This window comes from Sorex araneus, chromosome 5 (assembly GCF_027595985.1).
Source record: "Sorex araneus isolate mSorAra2 chromosome 5, mSorAra2.pri, whole genome shotgun sequence".
NCBI classification, from domain to species: Eukaryota; Metazoa; Chordata; class Mammalia; order Eulipotyphla; family Soricidae; genus Sorex; species Sorex araneus.
In genome coordinates this window covers 178,556,229-178,579,480 of record NC_073306.1, presented here as the reverse complement: position 1 = coordinate 178,579,480, position 23,252 = coordinate 178,556,229, and the positions used below count along the sequence as shown (strand labels likewise).

At 41.7% G+C, this 23,252-nt stretch overlaps 1 protein-coding gene across 1 annotated transcript in view; it reads left to right on the top strand.

Annotated features, from left to right (window-relative positions):
- Nucleotides 1–23,252, top strand: part of CORIN (corin, serine peptidase) — a 246,600-nt gene that overhangs the window by 127,550 nt on the left and 95,798 nt on the right. The window contains exon 6 of the mRNA XM_055140495.1: nucleotides 22,795–22,908. Coding sequence (XP_054996470.1) covers nucleotides 22,795–22,908 — 114 coding nt within the window. The remainder of the gene's footprint in view (nucleotides 1–22,794; nucleotides 22,909–23,252) is intronic.

Below are 23,252 nucleotides of genomic sequence, written 5' to 3'. Positions count from 1 at the left end.
GATGGCTTCTCCCTAATTAAGCTTTAGTTTGGATTTCCATACTTTAGTCCTATAGGAATTTTTTGTTTACAAAGGCAATTACAATAGCTATTTCTCTTTTTATTATAATGAATGTATTGTCTCTAATTCCTAACAAACCCTTCTTATATGGGAGATTTTGTCGTCGTCTATATGGATGGCTGCTGCTCCAGCAATGGGCCGAGGCGGGCACGGGCAGGAATCGGTGTTTACTGGGGACCTGGTCATCGTCTCTAAGTAAACCAAAACTGGGTTTCTGACGCTTCAGATTCAACCAGTCTGAACTTGTGGATGGAGACAGGACTTGCTTTTTTTTTTTTTTTTTTTGCTATTTGGGTCACACCCGGCGATGCACAGGGGTTACTCCTGGCTCATGCACTCAGGAATTACTCCTGGCAGTGCTTGAGGAACCATATGGGATGCTGGGAATCGAACCCAAGGCGGCCACGTGCAAGGCAAATGCCCTACCTGCTGTGCTATTGCTCCAGCCCCAGGACTTGCTTTTTTGCTTGTTTATTTGGGGACCATATCTAGCGGTGCTCAGGTCTTACTCCTGGATCTGCACTCAGTGATCACTCCTAGGGGTTAGGGATTAGGGATCAAACCTGTGTCAGCCAGCCGCATTCAAGGCAAAGGCCCTACTTGGTTCCGGCCTGATAGTTTTGTTCTCACCGACGGACGATGCTTTCTGCTTTTGTAAGATTTTTTTTTAACACAGTGACCCGACTGCCCTTTGACAGCTTTTCTCATCCTGGGAAATGGTCTTGGTGAGGATGTTCCAGGGGCAGGTCACCACACTCAGATCCCATCTTACCTCTCCCAAAGAGGCAAACAGAGAGGTGGCCCCTTGTTTTTCTGCACAGCATAAATTGTGATTTTACATCTCTGGCATCATGACCTCTGCGTATGAAAGAACTTGCCCCTGACAACCCGGAGGTACAAGAGGAGTGGCCTCCTGAGAAGTAGCCACGCCTCCGTTCTGAGCTTGGCTCTCTGGTCCGTACAGGTGCCCACAGCTTTGATTGGGGTAGTTAACGTAAACTGCTCAGTCACAGCAATGTCACATTTCTCTTTGAGCTTTATGGTCTACAAATTTCTTTTCCATCACGTTTGGTGGGGAACACACGTGACAGTGCTGGGGGTGGAGGAGCAGGGCGAGGTCTGTGGTGTCAGAACTGAATGTGGGGCTGACAGACACAGCACGCATCCCAGCCCGGTGTTCCATCTCCCCAGCGTTTCATTTCACTCTGGAAGCTCATTTTAGCTCCAAACCCTACAATAAGTGATGGACTTGTGTAGCACTGATTATCTACAGCCTTAGTGCTTATCCAAGCCCGCCCACTCACAAATGAATTGTACGCCCAGAAGTTAAACTGCACTTTTGCCTTCTGGTCCAGTGTTCGTTCCCACCATACCCATTTCAATATAACATTGATACTCTTGCTAGCACAGTGGGTAGGGTGTTTGCTTACATGCAGCCGACCCAGGTTCTATTCCTCCGTCCCTCTCTGAGAGCCCTGCAAGCTACGGAGAGTATCTCTCCTGCATGGCAGAGCCTGGCAAGCTACCTGTGGCATATTTGATATGCCAAAAATAGTAACAAGTCTCACAATGGAGACATTACTGGTGCCCACTAGAGCAAATCCATGAACAACAGGATGACAGTGACAGTGATACACATATTTTATATATAATATACATATATTTTATATATACATTATAGCCATACTATATATAATACTCTTAAGTTATTTAACACTATTATTAGACTGTGATTCTTTACATATGAAGTTAAAATTATTTTGTTTTTGTTATATAAAGAGAAAGGTATAGGAAATCACAATGGCTAATGATAGATGCTTTTTTGGTTAATAGCTTCATGTTGACTCAGCTCTTTGAGCTATAAAACTTGAATATGTAAAGTTTGCATTTATAACCTACCCTCCTTTTCTTTCCTTTTCTCTCTTTTTTTAAAGGGGGGTGGTGTGGGTGCATCTCCCAAGCAGTGCACAAGAAGGCCCAGGGTTTCCTCTCAGCAATTCTCAGCAAATCCTCAGAACTGGCGGCAGTTCAACACAAGCCTATGAATTCCGTGCTCCTCAGGCCTTGCCTTGCTGGAAATCTCGAGGCCTCCAGGGCTGAGCCCCGGATGTAATGCAAGGGAATATGTGGTGTCAAGGACTACATTCTTGGATGTTGATGGGTTCGGTGTATAGAGGTCTTGGATCTTGATCCTTGTACTCCCTCTCCAGTTTTCAATCTCCTTCTCATTGATATGAAATCTTCATTTTATGCTTTTGCTTTTTCAAAATCATTCACAATCAGAAAAAATCTAAGGCCAAATAAAATATTGGAAAAATCATAGTTCTTTAAACACTAAACACTGAATACTCTGCATGAGTCACTGTAGAAGCTGAACAGATGTTGGGAGCAAGTTGGCACAATGTAATGCAACTTATTCTCATCATCCATAATTGGGTTACTCCAGAGTGCTTCCACGGATAGATGTGCTTTTTAAACAACCAATTTACTACTAGGGAGCAACATAAACATTAAGGAAAATGGAGTACTACATTTGGTTTAATTGAGTATGTCAAATGACAATTTGAATAGCTCCCTTACAATTCATATGCTAAAAAGGCTACTTCTTTCCTTCCTCTTCAGAAAGGATATCTCTGGCCAAACAGATGCAAAGTCAGACTTCTCTCGAAACTTCCCTAGAGAAAGCAGAGTAATATTCTTTGGCACATCTATTGCAATCTGTCATACTTCTTAGAAGTGGGGAATTTGTCCGTGCCTTGAATTGCACCATAGGCATTTCCTCACGTTAGTCTTTTATGGGGGTGTATTCACCGGTGGTGTTTGGGGGCCTCGGGGTCCTCCCAGCAAGATTTGGCCAGCAGTGTGCGCCTGGTTGTTCCAGGGTCAGGCCTGGAGATGCACTCTGCTCAGGTCTGTAGAGCTGAAGAGTGGAGAGAGAGGATCATTGGTGCTCGGGGATTGAACTCCATCCTTTGAGCTCCACCCCTGAATTGGTCTGCATGGAGAACAAAAGAGAATAAAAGTTGCATTTGGGCAACTTCCTCTATGGGGTCTTAACACAAGATCAGATAAAGTTTTTTGGGGGGGGGTTCTCTTTCTAGTAGATGATGAAACTTTTTGCTACTTGGTGAGAGGGTGACTTGTTTTCTATTTTTGGCAATCAGTAGGTTTTGATGATAGTCTTTATTTCTTTAAGGAAGAGAATTCTCTTTCCTTAGTGTTTTAGTCATGCTATTATTTGATGCTTACTGTTTGTTTCTGTTAGGGCGTGGATCGAGATCTCCCTTACCGACAAAGAGACTCTAGAGACTGCAAACAGCAAGCAGGGTTTATTGTAAGACTGGCTAGCCAGGGTCCAGCCGCCTACTCGGACACGCAGGTCCAGCAGGTTGGGCAAGACCCCGAGCTTCTCCAAAGGAGATCTTATATAGGCCTTCCCTGGCCATTATAGCAGAGCCCGCGCATTTCATAGCCTATAGATTTGTAATATTGCAAACTTTCTTAACCAATCCATTTAAAAGGACATCACTCCTTAGCCTATGGTTTTAGAGATCAGTATTCGAGCCAATATTCAGGAATGTCCCGGTTCTGAGGGCAGTCCTGGGTCCTGTGATATGGGTCTTGTGATATGGGTCTTGTTATCTGGTCTAACCACCACCCTACTTGGGACCCAGGGTGCCTGTATCCAAATTCCTTGCTCAGGGACAGATAGCCAAGTTATTCTACAATGCAGGCTCCTGTAAAAAGAGTCTTAAAGAAGCTAAATAGATTCCTGTGGTCTGTCCTCACATTTCCTTCACAGTTCTTACTTACCCGAGATCATTTAGAATGTTCAATTCCTGATTTCTTAGTTGTTGTTGTTTTTAATTTAATAACTTCTAAATAGTATAATGATCTTGAGGCTAGGGTTGATTCTTTTCAAACACCATGAATCCTTGATTCCAGGCACCAACCCACATGCTAGAATGTCTGAGCCTGGTGAGCACCACAAGGAAGTGTGGGAGTGTGAGTATGAGTGTGCAATCCCCAGCCATCCTGACAGCAACAGAAAAGAGCAGAGGGGGAAACTCAAACATAAAATATTAGAATAGCTACAGGCATATACGTTGTCTGTTGAAAGTTTGCTTCCACATTCCAGTCATTGTGAACTTTGAGTATCAAAGACACAGTGACAAATTATTTATTTCAAATTCTTGAGCCATTTTCTTATAGAAGCAATGTGGTATTTCTTTTTCAAAGAAGGGCTAGGGAACCAAAGGCTGGTTGGGCCAACCCCTCTGTAAAGTCATTGTGGGAAGGAGCATATAATCCTTTTAGGGTTGGGATGGACTGTGTTCTTTGTGGGCTCCTAACTTTCCTATAAGGACTTGACTTCATTCTCAGATCTGTCTTGGAGCTAGATAGACATGGAAATGAGATTTCCCTAGAATTAAATCATTGGTATTAGTTACAGTAAAACCAGTAAAAAAGGGGTCTTGGAATACAGTAATTGGTTAACCATATAAGGCAAAGATTGACCTGACAAACTGGAATATTTCATGACTGTGATCTGTTGTTGAAGCGAAAAACAGTCTATTCTTAAAGTCACTATATTCCAGGGTCCCTGGTTGGATCAGTCTGTGCAGATTGTGGGAGGGCAAAGAGAAGTCATCTACGGAAGCAATTCTCTTTGAGCGGGAGAAATAGAAAAAGAATCTGTTCCTGTTATGCTGCAGAGAATTTAGTGCCATGGCCACACCTAGCTACAGAGGGGCTGAGAAATGTAGTCTTTAGCTGGGCAGCCGTGGATGCCTTTGAAACCCCTTCTGTGAGCGGTCGACAGTGCCTTAGGATGAACAGGCAGCAGTGCCTGCCTTAGCAAGTGGTGGTTCCCTTGTCTAGACAGTGAGTCAACAGAATGGAATTTGGTGGGTGTGGCAGAAGAGATGTGGGTGGGGTAGGGATACAGTGTTCCAAGGATTAGGTTTTGAGGAGTCCTGAGAGGCCTAGATCCTACATTGTAGTTTTTTGGATGGGTGTTCGGTCCCATCTGGCCCTTCAGGTCTTTGTGTTTCCTCCCAAAGACGGAGAGGATGGCCGACTTCCTGGGCAGGTGATCTATGTACTGACACGGGACCCTGTGCTGAGAAGGCATTCACACTTGGCTCACCACTCTGCTGTCTTTTAAACTTGTATTGATCCATGAGATTTGATGGGGCCTTGGGACAGCACTGTAAATAGTGTAGTTAGTCCAGGTGGTACCATCGTACATGTGAGTACCCGACAAGCAGCACGGGGAGTGGCAGTGTGGGGATGAGCAATTGGCCTAGTGATCCAAGGCACACACACATGCTACAGCAACCACATAGACCCAATAAGCTCCAACTCGGCCCAACTTGGAGCCCAACTATAGCCAGAATGGAACCCATACGGCCCCTACTGCAGAGACACCAGTGGAAACAGTAGGTATGGCAGTGGTCCGTGACCTTGGGATAAAAGAGGGACTGTAATGGGGCTCTGTGAAAGTCAGCTTGATTGTGTGTCCCCAGAGCCCATCCCTAAGGCCCCTGCCCAAAAATTAGCTCTGCAGTTGGAAGCTTGAGTCAAGAGGATGTTCGGTAAAGTATTTCACAATGGGCACATTTACATGAGCACTGCAACTGAGCACTTACCCAGGAATTATTAGGACTCCTTCTAGGTTTAATGCACAATAGCTTTCAACAGGCTTAGAAATAGCAGTTAATGATTGCCAGCGGAGAAGAGCACTCTTTTTTCCCCCCCTTTTATTATTTCCTTTTCTCTTTTTCTTCCCCTCCACCCCCATCTCCCACCCCCGTGCAAGGATGTAACCCAGAGCCTCACACTTGTAGAATATATGCTCTACCCCTGAGCCAAGAACATCCATGGCCAAAAACATTGTTTTCATGTGAACTTTAGATGAAGCATTTATCAATGAGGAAGATTATATAACATGAAAATTTATCTAAATTTTGACAGTACAGTGTGTTAACAGTAAGTGAATATTGCATGTAGAGTTTGAATGACTTACAAATTTCACCATTACTTTTTATTTCTTGTTTGACTTCCATTAAAATAAAATAATTAAAATTAGAAATAAAACGACATAAAACTTATTTATAGAGCTAAACCTTTTTAGTAAAATTACCCTATGGTAGCCATTTGTTCTAGATATACTAAAATTCATATTTCAAAGTAATTTGTCAGACATGTATGTCAGTATTTTACAACCTACAGAATACTTTTTAACAGTTTTGATAGAGGTTGAATCAGAATGTTTTTTCAAAATAAAAAGAAATGAACAAAAATTATTTATGATCTTGCAATATTTAAAAATTCTGACGCTACTTTCTGCTACACATGCTGAAAAATAATATTGTAAAAAAGTGTATATACTGACGACTAAGTAAATGAACTTATAGAAAACTAAACCAGAGGGGCTGGAGCAGTAGTATAGGGGGTAGAGTATTTGTCTTGCATACCCTGGGCTCGATCCCCAGTACCCCATATGGTCCCCTGAGCACCACCAGGAGCAATTCCTGATTGCAGAGCCAGGAAAAACTTCTGAGCATAATTAGGTGTAGCCAGCAAACAAGCAAGCAAACAAAAAGAAAAGAAAGTCAGAAAAGTCTTATGGCCAATAAGAAGGTCTTGTTGATAATATATTATTTGCTGCATCATATTTTCATTGTTTTGTTGTTTATTCTGGGGGGCCACACCCAGTGTTTTTTAGGGTTTATAAAACCTGCAAGAAGTAAAACCCAGGTTGCCCATGTACAAAGCAAGTGCTTCAACCACTGTACTAGCCCTTCAATCTATATTAAATTATTTTTAATAAGGACTTTTTTCTGTAACTATATATTGTTCCTCATAAAGCCCTATAATTGTTGTTATGGATTGGAGCGATAGCACAGCAGGTAGAGCATTTGCCTTGCACATGGCCGACTTGGGTTTGATTCCTCCATCCCTCTCGGAGAACCCGGCAAACTACCAAGAGTATCCCACCCACACAGCAGAGCCTGGCAAGCTACCCCTGGCATATTCGATATGCCCAAAACAGTAACAACAAGTCTCACAGTGGAGACATTACTGGTGCCCGCTCAAGCAAATTGATGAGCAACGGGATGTTCTAGAAGTAGTACAATATTTTTATTTTATTTTATTAATTGGGGGGTTTTGGGTGACAACTGGTTGTGCTCAGGACTTCCTCCTGGCTCTGTGCTCAGGGATCACTCCTGATGAGGCTTAAAGGATGTTCATGTGTACGGTAAATGCTCTACTGGCTGTACTATTTATTGCTCCAGCCCAATGGTACAATATTTTTCAAAGAAAATTTTTTTTTATATTTTTATGTCCTTAAAGCACTTTTTCTTACTAGGGGCACTGATCTTCATCTCCCACTGGATCTGGTAAAATTATGTCTCTGGTCTTGGCTGTAGACTTCATTTTCCTGCTGCACTTCCACTGACCGTCTCTTTGCTAGTTTTGCCTGTGCCTTTTGGAAAATGTCACAAAGTCTGTAGCTTTCTCTTTGCTCTCAAGCATAGAGTTTTTTTTGAGACTCTTCTGGGTTTTGTCAGCAATCATAAGTGAGAAAAGAGAGGAAGGCTAAGGCCAAACTGCTCCCTGTGGTCCAGCTATTCTGTTTTGTTGTTCAGCTCATGGCTATTGGTAAAGTTTGATGCCCAGCGAGCAGATAATAGGATGTAAAAATGCAGTGCAATGAGGCAGCTGATGAAAGAGGAATGCCATATGGTTTCATTTATGTGTGGTACATAGAGAAACCAAACCAAACCAAACAAAACTTATAAACTAAATTAGGCAAAACAAACTTTTAGATTGAAAGACCACGTTGTGGTGACCAGAAAGGAAGGAGGAAGGAGATGAGTAAATTGGGAGAAAGTGGTTGATTGTATGGAAAGAATAGAATGGGGGTGTTAATGGTGAACGTAATATAATATATGGAGTCACTGGGTTTATCAACAATGAACACCGGAAGCTTAGATAACGTCACAATGCAAAGTTATGTCCACTGAAAACATTGTAAAAGAGTGAAAATTTAAAACACCTGAATATCTGATTGCCATAAAGGAAGCAAGCTTATGATCAGATCCATTTTCATTTTGTTTTTCTTTTTATTTATAAAGTTTGGGTGGGGGCTCCCAAGCAGTGTTTAGGACCCAAGGATGTGATGCTGCCTGGCCCCTGTGGTGCTGGGGATACCCCGGAGCTTCCTGCAGAGATATTGGGGAAAACACGTGGTTCCAAGAATCAAACCCAGGTCAGTGCGTGCTAGCCAACTGTCATCACTGTCACTGTCATCCTGTTGCTCATTGGTTTGCTCCAGCGGGCACCAGTAACGTCTCTCACTGAGAGACTTATTGTTACTGTTTTTGGCATATCCAATACACACGGGTAGCTTGCCAGGCTCTGCCGTGTGGGCCCGATACTCTTGGTAGCTTGCCGGGCTCTCTGAGAGGGGCAGAGGAATCGAACTCGGGTCGGCCGAGTGAAAGGTGAACGCCCAACTACTGTGCTATTGAAACAGCTGTTGAAATTTCCCGGTCAGATGAAATCGCGCTATTTGCAGCAGCCTGTTTGGAACTGGAAGCTATCATATTGAATGAAGTAAACCAGCAGAAGAACAAACACAGGATGATAGTACTTGTCTGTGGTATATAGAATACTGAATGAGGAAATGTACTGTAGTGAAAAGGTGAGTGTTGTGGGGTGACTACATCACCCTTGACTCCAATGTTTAGAGAAGACAGAAAAGGAAAGAAGTCAAAAGGGGGAAGAAGAGAACAGGAAGTACTGAGAGAACAGACATCAGGGCTTTCATTATACCGCTGATATGAGTAGAGCCAATAGCCCAAACACAGACCCAACCACACTGAAACCATGAGGTCTAAGTTGCAAACACTGAAACTTTGTAATGTGCCTGTCAAGTTGACAGGCTGGGGTGGGGTGGGGTTTTGGGTGGAGAGGAAACCTAGGAACACTTGTGGAGGGAAGTTGACACTGGCAGTGGAATTGGTGTTAAAATGTTGTTATGCCTAAAATGCAACTATCAATAACTTTGCACATCACAATTCTTTAATAAAAATGGAAACAAGTAAATCGATAAATTAAATTAAATCTACTGGTTCATCTGTATCTATAGATATATATGAAGTGCCCTCTGCGGAGGTTATAATCACTGATAATGGTGTATCTCTTATGTTCTCGGTCAAACCTTTTGATTTCTGCCCTGCCTGTGTCTGCCTTCCTCAGACAGCCTCTGGAATTCTTGTGGGGAATAAGTGAGGAGTCCCCAGGAACTGCCTTTTAATTGAGGACTATTGGCTGAAGCTGAATGAGCAAACTCCAAACTGAGGAATTTCTGCTGGGAAATATTTCAGGCAGGGAGACCTCCCAGGAGCCTTCAAATAGAACCACATTTTAGAAAGCTATTTGGTCTCTTTATCTGTATTCTTACAAATTGCCATGGAATGGCTGCCACAGAGTTTTCTTAGGAGGATAGTTGCTGAGAAACACTGGCAGTTGTCTCCAAAATTCTTCAAACAGTGCAGTTTGGATTTTAGGCTATTAACATTTCAGATGTATTCTTTTACAGCTGTGAAGAGCTCTGTTCCCATCTGGATGCCGTGGCGAGGCATTCTAACTGGCCCTGGTAATGAGATTATCTTGTAATGAAATTGCCTGCTGAAAAATCCATTTTGAGTCCACAAAAAAATCACATTATGTACCAATTATGGTTCTCAAAATGTATTAAAAGCCACTTGAAATAGCATTGCATTTCTGAAGTTATTGGTTGTTAGGAGAACGGGAAAAGTTCATTCTGAAATAAACACACAAAGTCACGTTTTTCCAATGCACTGGCCCAAGGAGAATTCATATTGTGTGTCCACATTAAAAATAAGAAATTATTTTTAAATGAGTACTAATTTAACGTGAATATTAAAAACACATAAAATAGAAAAATTTAAATATACACCTGTGCATTTCCCATCTTATGGGATGTGTTTCAGTTTAGGATGTGTTGCCTCCTGGTGGTTGGTGTTAAGAAAAATATCTATGAAAGTCTTCAGACGTATCTTATACTTTTGTCGTTTCACTGAAACTTAACTCTGGAAAGCACCCAGGGAGATCTTTTATTCTATTTCTTTTTTTTTTTTTTTGCTTTTTGGGTCACACCTGGCGATGCACAGGGGTTACTCCTGGCTCTGCACTCAGGAATTACCCCTGGCCGTGCTCAGGGGACCATATGGGATGCTGGGATTTGAACCCGGGTCGGCCGCGTGCAAGGCAAACGCCCTACCCTCTGTGCTATCTCTCCAGCCCCTCTTTTATTCTATTTCATCGAATAGAGATAAAACTATATTTTCCCATGTCAGCAATATGAAAAGCTTTCTTATTTTAACAAAGACTAATCAATCTATATCCATCTGGCTATGATCAAAAGAAAACCAGGTTTGATTCTTAGAAAACCCAAACTACTTTCCTTGTCTTTGCTGTATTTTAGCCAGAATGTATCTGTTAATTTTAGCCACAGTGTTTTCTGCCTGCTCTTGAAATGCTCTGGATTGAATGCCAAGATATAATCTCTTGCTCTATGCCCATCACCCTGCTAGGTTCTATAGCTACAGAAAGAAATGAGATGGGGGGCCGGAGTGATAGTACAGCATGAAGGGCATTTGCCTTGCATGCAACCGACCTGGGTTTGATCCTCCAGCATCCCATATGGTCCCTGAGCACTGCCAGGAGTAATTCCTGAGTGCAGAGCCAGTAGTCACCCCTGAGCATCACCAGGTGTGACCCAAAAGAGCAAAAAAAAAAAAAAGAACAACAAAAAAAGGAGATGGATGACAATGAAATGAAAAAACCTCTCTCTTAGAGCAAATGTCGCATGTGTTCTATAACACATCTAGACCTGACTTAGATGGACATAAGACTCAAAGACTGACGTACTTGACTCTTGACTTCACATGCATGAAAAACTTTTTTATTTGCTTTTCTTGGGTCACACCTGGCGATGCACACAAGTCTCCTGGCTCTGCACTCAGGAATCACTCCTGGCAGTGCTCGGGGGACCATATGGGATGCTGGGAATTAAACGCAGGTCTGCCACATGCAAGGCAAATGCCCTACCCGCTGTGCTATTGCTCCAGCCCCATGTATGTAAAACTTTTGTGCAGTTAAAGATGATACAGATTTAAAAGACCAACTAATGATGATTTAGGAGAACAGAAGTACAATCAAAGAAACTACGATAAATCAATAGAGAAGAAACCCACAGGGCATAAGCTACACATCAACTAAAGGCTTTTCATGTCTTTAGTTGTGATTGATGGGAGAGGGATTTCATGCTCTCATCTGTACCTAGTGGCAGACACAGGCAGGGGTGCCTTTCTCCTGCAGGAATTTCCTGAGATTCATTGGTGAGAGTCTCACGGGTCAATCTCCTCCCGCTGGCTTCCTTACCAGGGTCCATGTGCTGAGTCTGGCTGCCATCTTGTGGTTCTGTGTGGCAATGGCACGTTGGGCAGAAGGCAGGACATCCCCAGTTGCCAATTGTAGGTTAAACTCAGTCTCTCCCCTGACACCACCGTTGACTAATCCTCAAGTCAAAAAGCTTCTAGGATTGAGCTCAGCATGTCAGGCTTACTCTGGGGACAGGACTGTGTAACTGCTCGCATTGCGGCATTGAGAGGTTAGAGGAATAGGTGCCTAATTTTTTATTTTGCATAATCTTCAGAAATCTTATTCCTTCTTTCATGGTTAATTGGCATTTCTCTACTTTAGAGGAGGCCGGTGGTAATGCCAGACTGTTTGCCATGACAGTCTAGTCCCTCCCTGTGTGTTTTCCTGAGGTGTCAGCCTCTTCTCGCTTGGGCTCTTTCTGTCTGATTGAATCATTGTATTTTCACAGTGTGTTCCTGTTTACTAAGACAAAGAAACATGTGGGGAAAAAATAGCATTTCCTTCTCCCTGTGAGTTCCTGGGTGCTGTGTACCCAGTCTCAGCAAGTTGCAGCCATGACTCTGGAATGCAAGTTAATTAAACTGATCTTATATTGAACTTTCAGCAAGGTTGATTTTTTCATGTTAGATTTAGTCTGTGTGGCTTTATAATGGACAATCCTGGTAACTAAGGATACCAGGAGAGATTTTAAGTACCCAAGCTGTGAAAGCCAATGCAGCATAGCAAAGAGGCAGGGGGGGGGGGGAGAGAGAGAGAGAGAGAGAGAGAGAGAGACAGACAGACAGACAGACAGACAGACAGACAGACAGATAGACAGAGAGACAGATAGACAGATAGAGAGAGTGAGATAGAGGAGAGACAGAGACACAGACAGAGAGACAGACAGAAATAGAACCTTTGTATTCCACCAATGTGGAAATCCTTTAACAGTACACAAACGATTTAGCAGTCAGTATCAATGTTTCAGAAGTCATAGACTTCCTTTTCTATGAGGCAGCTTAGAAATTCTCTCCCTAGATGTTGCTGTGGGCTGGAGCAATAGCACAGCGGTTGGGCTTTCGCCTTTCACGCGGCTGACCCATGTTCGATTCCCCCGCCCCTCTCGGAGAGCCAGACAAGCTACTGAGAGTATGGAGCCCACACGGCAGAGCCTGGCAAGCTACCCGTGTGTATTGGATATGCCAAAAACAGTAACAATAAGTCTCTCAATGAGAAACGTTATTGGTTCTCACTCGAACAAATCGATGAGCAATGGGATGACAGTGACAATGACAGATGTTGCTGTATTGGTTCCTGTGTGTGTTAAATTCTTTGACCATGCTCTTTCCCAGTGATTTTCATAGTCACAGGAAATTCAGTGTCCGCTTCTTGCCCTTCTTCTTACCCTGTTGCCTTTCAAGTCTAAGCAGATAGTACTATTTCCCCAAAATTGGAGACTGGGAACTTCTAGCCATTTGCAGATGGCTTCTAGCCTTTAAACATAAGGTATTTCCCCCCACATCTTTGTGATAGATTTTATAAATAAATTACTCATTTCTCTGCCTTAAGAAGCATTAAGTGACGGGGTTCTGTCTGATGCAGTCTGAGGCATTTACTATGCAGTACTGATGAATATGTTCAAAGTTGGCGGAAGTGAAGGAAACGGAGGCAAAACTTCATAAAGATTCAGTTAAATCCCAAAGGTAAAAGATAAACCTAAACGGTCATGAAAACTTCCAAAAAGATTAAATAACTTGTCAAAGGGAGCACACACAGAGAAACTTAAATCCAAATCCAGACCTTTTCTACAAAACAACTATATTTTCAAATAATCACGGTCCTTATTGTGAACAATTACCTTTCTGGTGTGTAAAGTCAGTGACAATAGGTGTGCATGTTTACAAATAGATTTTCTCTCCATTATGTTCTCTTACACATGATAGCATTTGGAACCGAGACTGCTTGATTACTTAAGTATGATTTAAGCTTGAACGATCAGTTAAGCTGTATGTAGGTCTTCCTAACCCTGCCTAGAACCAACACTCACACCTGTGTTGTCCTCTTGGGCTGCTGTATGGGGGCAGTTTGTGGAGCATATTAAGAGGATGGAGAAAGTTAGAGACATAGTACAATGGGTAGGATGCTTGCTTCATACACAGACAACCTGAATTCAATCCCTGACATCATATACAGTCCCGTGAATTCTGCTAGGAATGATTCCTGAGCACAGAGTCAGGGGTAAACTGGGAGCATAAATAGGTGTGGCCCAAAAAAACAAAAAAACAAAAAACAAAAAAAAAGAAAGAGGAAAATAAAGAGGATGGAAAGAATTTCTAGCAGAGTTGTAAATTTTGGCAATCCAACGAAGGCTTTAGAATTTTGGCATCCAACTGTTAGCTCTCTGGACTGCAAGATGGATGAGGGTTATAAGAATCTAAAGCTTGATGACTTTTTATGCATGATAGTGCTTTGAAATACTCTAAATTATTTTTAATCAATTGTCTATAGAGAATAAGTGGCAAAGTGATGAAGAAGACTTCTTGGAATTAGAAGCATTTTTAGGCAGGGTATAAACTGCAGTCTGTTTTTTAAAGATATGTTTCAAAATTCTTCTTCACAGTTCACTCTAAATAAATTCAGTTTTCTATTTTTGGATCTTGAACCAGATAGTATTGCAAAATCATTGATAATTTACTCTAGCTTTTAGACTGTTAGTACATTAAATAAAATTAAAGAATTTTTGATTAAAAATTGGCTTGGGTGGAAAATTAAAAAAAATTGGTTTGGATGGAAATTAAAAGACTCCTTGAAAGTCTCTGCCTCCCTCCCCCCTCCCTTCCTCCTCCCTCCCTCCCTCTCTCCCTCCCTCCATCCCTCCTTCCCTCCCTCCCTCCCTTCCTTCCTTCCTTCCTTCCTTCCTTCCTTCCTTCCTTCCTTCCTTCCTTCCTTCCTTCCTTCCTTCCTTCCTTCCTTCCTTCCTTCCTTCCTTCCTTCCTCCTTTTCTCTCCTTCCTTCTTCCTTCCTCTCTCCTCCCATCCCCTACAAAAATAGCAAACGAATAATGATTCTAGTTTTAAAAAATTTCCTTTGACACCCATTTGGCAACCTATTCCTGACCATCCTTCATCATAAACTTGGGTTCTTGCTTCTACTCTACCCTCTCTTTACTTTCTTCTCTGCTTATTAGATTTCAAATGGACTGAGCAGGCCTTTGTCTAGCTCTACACTCTGACGCTGCCTCAGCAGTTGAATGATGACAAGAGTCTGCTCTATTTACATTCTCTCTCCTATCAGAGGGCCACCGGTTGCAGATATATTTGTTTCCTTGCCAATGATTTTCGGATAATTTTCAAATGGCTCGTTTTTCTATAGAATGATACATCTTCCATCATGCTGTCAGGCAGGCCGTATGTGTACATAGCTCTTATTTTCAGGAATTTAAGCTGAAGGCCAGATGGCAGGGTTTCCATTGAAATCAAAGCCTGACTCTATTTCAGAGGGGGAAGAAACAAGTCAAGAAATCGTTAGGCCGGAGGATATTTAATTGGGGGAGATTGCTGGACTTCCTTTGAACGTTTGTTTGACAGAGATCCTTTCTCGCTAAGTGAAGTCTGTTATTACCATAACAGAGAGGCACCTGGAATTTAAGAGTACAGGAGCGAGGGTACTGGACTGACTTACCTTTGAATCAAGCGAACACTACCGAGCACGGAGGAGGAAGTCTCTGTGGCACTTACATTTGTATTTAAGAATCAAAGTCAGGATCTCTTCAAGGGCATCTGCTGCTTTAACAGGCATTTCCTGGGACTGGAGAGATAGTACAGCAGGCAACGTGCTTGCCGTGCCGGTGGCAGACCCAGATTAGATCCCCAGCTCTGCAAACCCAGATTAGATCCCCAGCTCTGCAAATGGTCCCCCAAACCCTACCAAGAGTGACCCTTGAATACAGAGTCAGGAATAAGTCCTGGAAAAAAAAAAAAGAGGGTATTTGCTTTCAATTCCACAGTGGTGCTGAGCGTCTCGTGGTTCTGAGCACTCAGGGTTTATGCTACAGGGTTAGATTTGGCCTCCAAACCAAAATGAACCCAAACAGACTTTTACTAGTCATCCCAAACAGGCTTTTTCTAGCTACCTGCCATCTGCTATTTTGGAGCAACCTTGTGTAAATAGCCTTTGCTTCCTGAACCAATAAGTATCTGTGTGACTGCGCAATCCATGAAGCAAACCTAAAGGACTGTGTGAACATCTGTGTGTCCTCAGAAAAGTGAGACTTGCATTAAGGACATGAGTGAGGACTGAGTAGAGATTTTGGCCGGGGCACTCTGAGTAGGGTGGCATGGGTGAATGGTTGGAGAGGTGGCAGCGGAAGCAGAAGTAGGATGTACAACTGAGGCTGGGAAAGGGGCTGGACTTTATGGCAAACTCCCGGAAAGAAGCAGGATCTTGCGGGAGATGGCTGTGTGGGGACCAGGAAAGCTGACAGTAGGGACCATGCCCTGTACTCTGACTTGACAGGGATATAATGGAACATTCTGTCTAGCATTAAACATGAATGCTTAGAACCAAGAGACCTAAGGATTATGGAGGAATTGAAAGCAAGGGCCCTCTCCTCAATTTTTCCACATACTACTAGAGAGATTCCTTCTATGTACTCCCTGTAAGAGGTTGAACCCCCTGACAAACATGTCTAAATAATGTATCTTGTTCCCTTAGTGATTTGGGTTGTTTACATGTATTTGTTCTGGGAAAGTCTTTGATAAGCCATTTCAGGGGTGTTGTGTGACAGCATTAGCTCAGATCCCAGAGAGGGCCTGTGAACCCCTTGGGGTTCAAGCTCATCCTTCTCATGCTTGCTTTCCACATTTTATGTTTTTCCTGAGGTGCCTGGCCTGCCTCATTTCAAATGTTCGTCTTTCTATGTCCAATTCCTTTTATACTAAACACAATGAAAAGCAAAGTCATTAAATTCACAGTTAAATGTTCAGAGAGGTGAGGGGAGAGAGAGTTCCATGGAAAATTTCTCAGACGGCAACTCTCAACATGGAAAATTATCAGAGTGAGGGCTTTTGACTTACTTTGGTCAGTAAAATACTTTTTCAAAGGAAAATTGACGTGACTTAAGAAGTGGAAAGCGAACAGTCGATCTCTCAGGGGCTGAAGCTTTCCATTCTATTACATGCCCCTCCCCCCGCCCCCTTCAAAGTCCCTTTCCTTGGTGTCTGTAGTTCTTCCGAAAGCTACCGTAATAATGCTGGGACATGATATGCATTACTATAGGCCAGCGGAGATGACTGTTTTAGGGAGACGCTCTTATACTTAGTTTCCTACATACGAACCAGTGGTGCTTCATGTCAGACTTTCCTGCAGTTCTGAGTATAGGTAAATGCCATTATCACCAGAAGAATTTTAATATTTTATCATCAGTTATCACTTTAACAATTAGAAGGATAAAATTGAGTGACATCCATTGCCTTTGATTACAGTGGACCCAGAAATAAAAATTAACATTTAGTTCCTCTCTAAGTGCCTTATGTTCTTAGTTTCCATATATCCAATCAACAGGTATTAATTACTTCCTAGACTCTAGAAACGATAGTGGGAAAAAATATTACAGTGCCAAGTAGCTTAAATTTTTAGCAGGAAGACGCAGAGTATTAGCAAATGAATGAAGATAGGTCTGCTAAAATAGGTGATGAAGAAACAGGTATACTTTTGAAGCAAGCTGCCTTTTTGATGCTTTTGAGGATCAGCAGTGTAAGAAGTGACTAACATGGTGCCCACGTTTGACATATGGTCAGTAGGTGTTGAAGAAGATAAGAAGGAGGGTTTTCCATTTTGGAAAATTGAATCTTCTTCAGTGGAAGTCACATTTTAGTGATGAGGTTAGAAGGACAGATATACAAGACTGACCTCATTTTTAGACTGCAAATAAATATCTGATGTTAATGATCCTCCATTCCCCAGTTCCTGCATTTTTGGAAATGGTCATTATCACTTTGATCTTAAACCACTTGTAGACAGAATTTAGAATCATTCTGTGCCTCCCTGGAGAATGTATGTACACGGAAGCATTAAGAAACCCTTTCATCCACTTTTCTTGCCATCTGCCACCTTGTTTATTTTTTCTCTTCTGAGGCAAAAGAGTTGTCCTTCATTTCTGAGCTACTTCCTCTGCTCTCCTTCTCTCTTAATCATACCCTAATCTGATTTTCGTCTCCACCACTCCACTGAAACTGCTCTTCTATGAGTCCCCCCCCCCCCCGCCCCATCTCCACATTGTCAAACCAAACTCAGTTGTCACTTCACAGTCTTATCGTCCCTGCATATCAGCTGCATTTCACTGGGCGCAGTGGATCATTTCCTTCTCTGTGAAACACTTTGGTTCACTTGTCTTCTGAAACATCACATAGACTTGTTGGTATTTTTCTTCTACCATACTAATAAACATTGCAAACATAGAACCAAATAAAGGTGTATAATTACTTAATTTTGAGTCATGTATAGAATGAAAACTCAGTGAGCTTTCATGACAGGCTTAGGAGTGGTCCTATCTGTCCTCAGAGGGAGTTGAACCTGAGCTTCAGACTTTAAGCAAGAACTAAAGATGGGGTAGATGAGGATATGTATAGTCAGTTATTGGGGGAAAATTTCTGGGAAAGATTCTAGAAGTTAATAATCAGGCAAGAAGAGCATTTACTAACATAAATGTTGCTCATAGGGGCTGGAGAGATAGCACAGCGGGTAGGGCGTTTGCCTTGCACGCGGCCGACCCGGGTTCAAATCCCAGCATCCCATATGGTCCCCTGAGCACGGCCAGGGGTAATTCCTGAGTGCAGAGCCAGGAGTAACCCCTGTGCATCGCCAGGTGTGACCCAAAAAGCAAAAAAATAAATAAATAAATAAATAAATAAATGTTGCTCATAATAATACAGGAAGAGGGGCTGGAGCAATAGCACAGCAGGTAGGGCGTTTGCCTTGCACGTGGCCGCCCTGGGTTCAATTCCTAGCATTCCATATGGTCCCCTAAGCACCTCCAGGAGTAATTCCTGAGTGCATGAGCCAGGAGTAACCCCTGTGCATCACCAGGTGTGACCCAAAAAGCAAAAAATAAAATAAAATAAAATAAAACAAAATAAAAAAATAATAGAGGCAGAGTGAATAAAAATGGCTCAAAGCAGTAACAGAAACTTTAAGGCTCATTTCAGGCCATGGATGTTATTTCAGAAGTCTTGTTATCAGGCAAGAGAACTGAAAAGAATTGATTTATCCTCATGGGCATATAATCATGAAAATCTCTGAAATTTTGAGGGACAGGTGATGGTCTCCATAATGTGGGCGTTTTAGTAGTATCTTAGACAATACACTTTTGTATACTACTATTGTTGTGTTAATAATAGTAAAATAAGAAGTTAAATAAGTAGTCAAATAATAGAAGAATAAGGTAGGAAGTCATCTTTGGTGGAGAAGCATCTTTAGTTGGCAAGACTATATTCATCAGATGGTGATCAGTAGAATTTATGGAAGGGTGGAATTATTTCTGTTTTAGTCACTGCTTTATCTCCACATACTGGAATAATGCCTAGCACCCTAATAATAATCACTCAGTTATTTTAAAAAATCAAATCAATGAATTTTTCACTAAATAATATTCCATTAATTTAAATTCCTAGAAATATTAGTCCCAATTATAGATGATGATAGTAGGAATGTGTTGAAGTTGTTACCATGTTTTATTCTCAAGAAATATCCCTTTGTTATTTCAATGATCAAGTGAAAAGATTGATTTAAGGTGATTGCTAAAAAACAAGGAAATTTGGGTCGAGAGCAATAGTACGGTGGGTAGGGCATTAGCCTTTAATATGGCCAACCTGGGTTCGATCCCTGACACCCCAATGGTCCCGCAAGCCCACCAGTAGTGATCTTTGAGCACAGAACCAGGAGTAAGCCCTGAGAACTCCTGGGTGTGGCTTAAAAACAGAAAAAAAGTGAAATTTATGGTTGAAAAAAATGTCTTTAGAAACTTGTTTAAAGCTCTTCCTCTCCATGTGGTTTTTTTTTTTTTTTTGCTTTTTGGGTCACACCTGGCGATGCACAGGGGTTACTCCTGGCTCTGCACTCAGGAATCACTCCTGGCGGTGCTCAGGGGACCATATGGGATGCTGGGAATCGAACCCGGGTCGACCGAGTGCAAGGCAAAAGCCCTACCCGCTGTGCTATTGCTCCAACCCCTCTCCATGTGTTTTAAAGTAAACAAATAAAGAAACAAAAAGCTAAAAGAAAAAAATGATAACCCAGACCTGACCTGGAAGGCCATTGTCCATTGACCCAGTTCATTTGAAGGATACTTATCTTTCATTTAGCAAGAAAAATTATGGGCTTAAACTTTTACTTGAACTTGGAGCCCTTGATCTGCTTACATATCAGGTGACCACACAATTGTCCCTGTAGTAGAAACTAAAGTTGTGTGTTGTGAACCTTGAGTGCCGATCTCATTATTCTAGGTTGATTATCACCTTCCTACCTCCAGACTTTGGGCATTCACTGTCTTCATCATATGACGTTGTTGTGCAGTCTATAAATGACCACTTCTCCCAAGGAACTTATGACTACAATACTCACTTCTATGGGGCTGTTTCAATATTCCAAATAAAACAAGTTTTAGTATTTTGTTAGTTGGATAGTTTTAAACCAAAGTGGAAATTCTGATTACAGGTTAAGAAGAAACAGACAATGTACAAAAGTTATATTTTAGTCTTATAAAACATAATATCAACGAAACAGTAAACTTCCAAGAAGAATAAAGAAACAGAAGTCATGCCACTGAAGAACCACGTAAAAATCCCTTTCTGATGAATCAGCCAAGACAGGGACTATTGATAATCAAAACAATGCAACAATTCTGTTTTAAATTTGATCCAGATTTGATATAACTGAAATGGCTTACCAAGAGTAAAATATATAGGGTCCTAAAGATGAAATCTAGACATAAGGAGATTTTGCACGTTGAATTTTAGCCACCTTTCCCACATATCATCAGAGACATAAGGTAGGGAATGCAATAATTCTTCTGAGGCATTGCAGCTGCTGAAATACAGATAGAATTCTGCACTCTTTGGCATCATACAGAAACAATCTCAAAATAAGATATACATGCATTCTTTGAAATATTTCTGCTAAGCCTAAACAAAGGATATTGTATTGACTATACAGTTAAATCTTTGTGTTTTTGCTTTCATTTTATATCTGGTTTCCTATCTACCCTTATAGGAGTATAGTTCCATAAGAAATTCTCCAAGAGGACACAAAATAGAATCATGTTGACTATGTAGGCACTTGGCACTCATAGGTACAATTTGTATTGGTATGGAATTGTGAGTTTTTAGTTTATTTGTTTGTTTTGGTGGGATGGGCACTCTAAGCGGTGCTCAGGGCTTCCTTCTAGCTCTATGCTCAGAGATCACTCCTGGCAGGGTTTGACCATATGCAGTGCTTGGGACCAAACCAGGATTGGTCAGGAGCAAGGAAAACTCCCTATTACCTCCTGTATTATCCCTCTCTACCAAAAATCATGAGATTTAATGGATAACTGGACTTCGCTCTTGACATTGTGTAGAATATACACTAAATGGTATCAAAGGAAACGTACCAAATTAGCTTGTGCTTGATGTACAACAAATGGAAATGGAATTCCTTAAGAGTATTAGAAAAGTGTCCATTCATTGCCTTTCCTCCCTGACGTGTACTATTATATTGTACTCCTTTTGATAAGGGGGATGACATTTTGCCATAAAATATTAAGAACCACCTGGAAGCCTGCAATATCACTAGGACATGGGAACTATGACACATGGGAGGCCTCATTGCCTGGAAGGAAGGTTTAGTCTGCACTTTTCTGCATTTTTAATTCCAGGTCGAAATGTTCCCTGGTTTCTGTTTCCCTCTGATTAGTCAATGAGATTCATCTTATCAAAGAATCCATAGTTCAGGGAGTGGTGGCCATGAGCAGGCAGCTGATCAAGGCACCCACTTGCCTTAGAGCCAGGAAGGAAGGAAGGAGGGTGGAGGGTAAAATAAAAATTACTTTGGATCCTTAAAAAAGGGATAACCACAGTAAGCTTAGATAAACTTCTTCCTGTGCCAAGCTGTGAGATCCAAATGATGGTTTAGAACCAAATTGTGTTTTTCCATTTAAACGGTCTTCAACTTTGTCTGAGGACATTGAATATTTTCTACATATACTTTTCAATGGTTGCCAATGGTATTTCTTATTATATGGAGGCACCACAATTTAAATACTTCCCTACTTTTCAAAGGTTTTATTTTATAGTTATCTTGTCATAAAGTGTTCTTATTCTTTTTTAAAAAAAACATTTACTGATTCAGAATGAGTCCGTTTGTATGATCCATGAAATGAGATTTCTATGTCTGTGGTTATTAATATTTAAAGGGAGTTTAATGTGTATCAAAAATATTTAAAAGTATTTAGACACCCATTTGTCAAGAAATTAGCTAACCTTTTAGCAAATACTTTTATTTAACTCAAACTTTTAATCTTACATTGCGTACTATAATTTTGAGGCAGTTGTTTGGGATTGAACTTTGAAAGGTAAAAGCACAAAGTACAATTAAATGCAGAGAATACTAAAATAAACCACGTTAAGAAAATGAGAAGAATGAAGGTATTATTAGTTAATAATACTTTCTTATACTCCTGATGTCTAAACTGACTCTGACATTTCTAACTGGCATTTTATCAAGGCAAGTAAATATGTCTCAAACACGGGACAAAGAGGTCTCTGTACCTCTGTTTTGGGCACACGCATCAATGAACTAATTTTACTGCAATTTTCTCTCTGTGATACTGAGTAGTGCTTTTGACGAAGAGTTTGTTTTTCTTATCTTTGTTCAATGAATCACACTTCACTTCAAAATAATTTTTAATTATGAAAAAATAATATTCATATTTTTTTCGGAAATCATGCGGGAGAAGGCTGCTTTATCTGCCCGACCAAGATGCCTCCCTCTTAGAGCCCACCGGGGATGCTTCTGGCTTGTGTCAGGAAAACACTGCACTATTCCTGGATAATTTCACAATTCGCTCAAGGGCCCGAGACAACTGTTAGTGACAATGGCAAGAAAGGCATTTGGAACCAAATCAGTTCAATGCCCAGGAAGATGTTCCTTGTTGTTGATTGATCTCTTCCTAAATTTAAAGGCGGTGGGGGAACGCTCAAGCCCTCATCTTCTGACGTTGTTTTTCTGTCCCTCTTCCAGTGCTGTGCGGAGGCGGTGACCACTTTCTGTGTTCCAGCGGAATCTGCGTGCCCAGGAAGCTGCAATGTAACGGTTACAACGACTGTGATGACTGGAGTGATGAGGCGCATTGCAGTAGGTGACAGGACTTGGGGCGTGTCCGGGTGCGCAGGGATTCCAAGCAGGGGCCTAGAAACCCCAGCATTCCATTGTCAAGGCCTGGCAACCCTGCACCACTCTGTCAACACGCTCCTTTCCAAAGGCAGCGAGCGTGTTTATCTTCCTGTTGCCGCCGGGCTGTTTGCTCACCTTTCCAAGGCCGGATGCCCTTGGAAACCACTGCAGCCAGAGCGCCGTGCCATGGGGGATCGGGCAGGGATGGAAGGCTTTTTCCTCGCTTCAAGTCTTTTAAACAGGGTGAAGGGGTTTTGTTTTGTTGTTGTTTTTTACTTTTGCGGGTGAGGACTCTTGATTTTGTT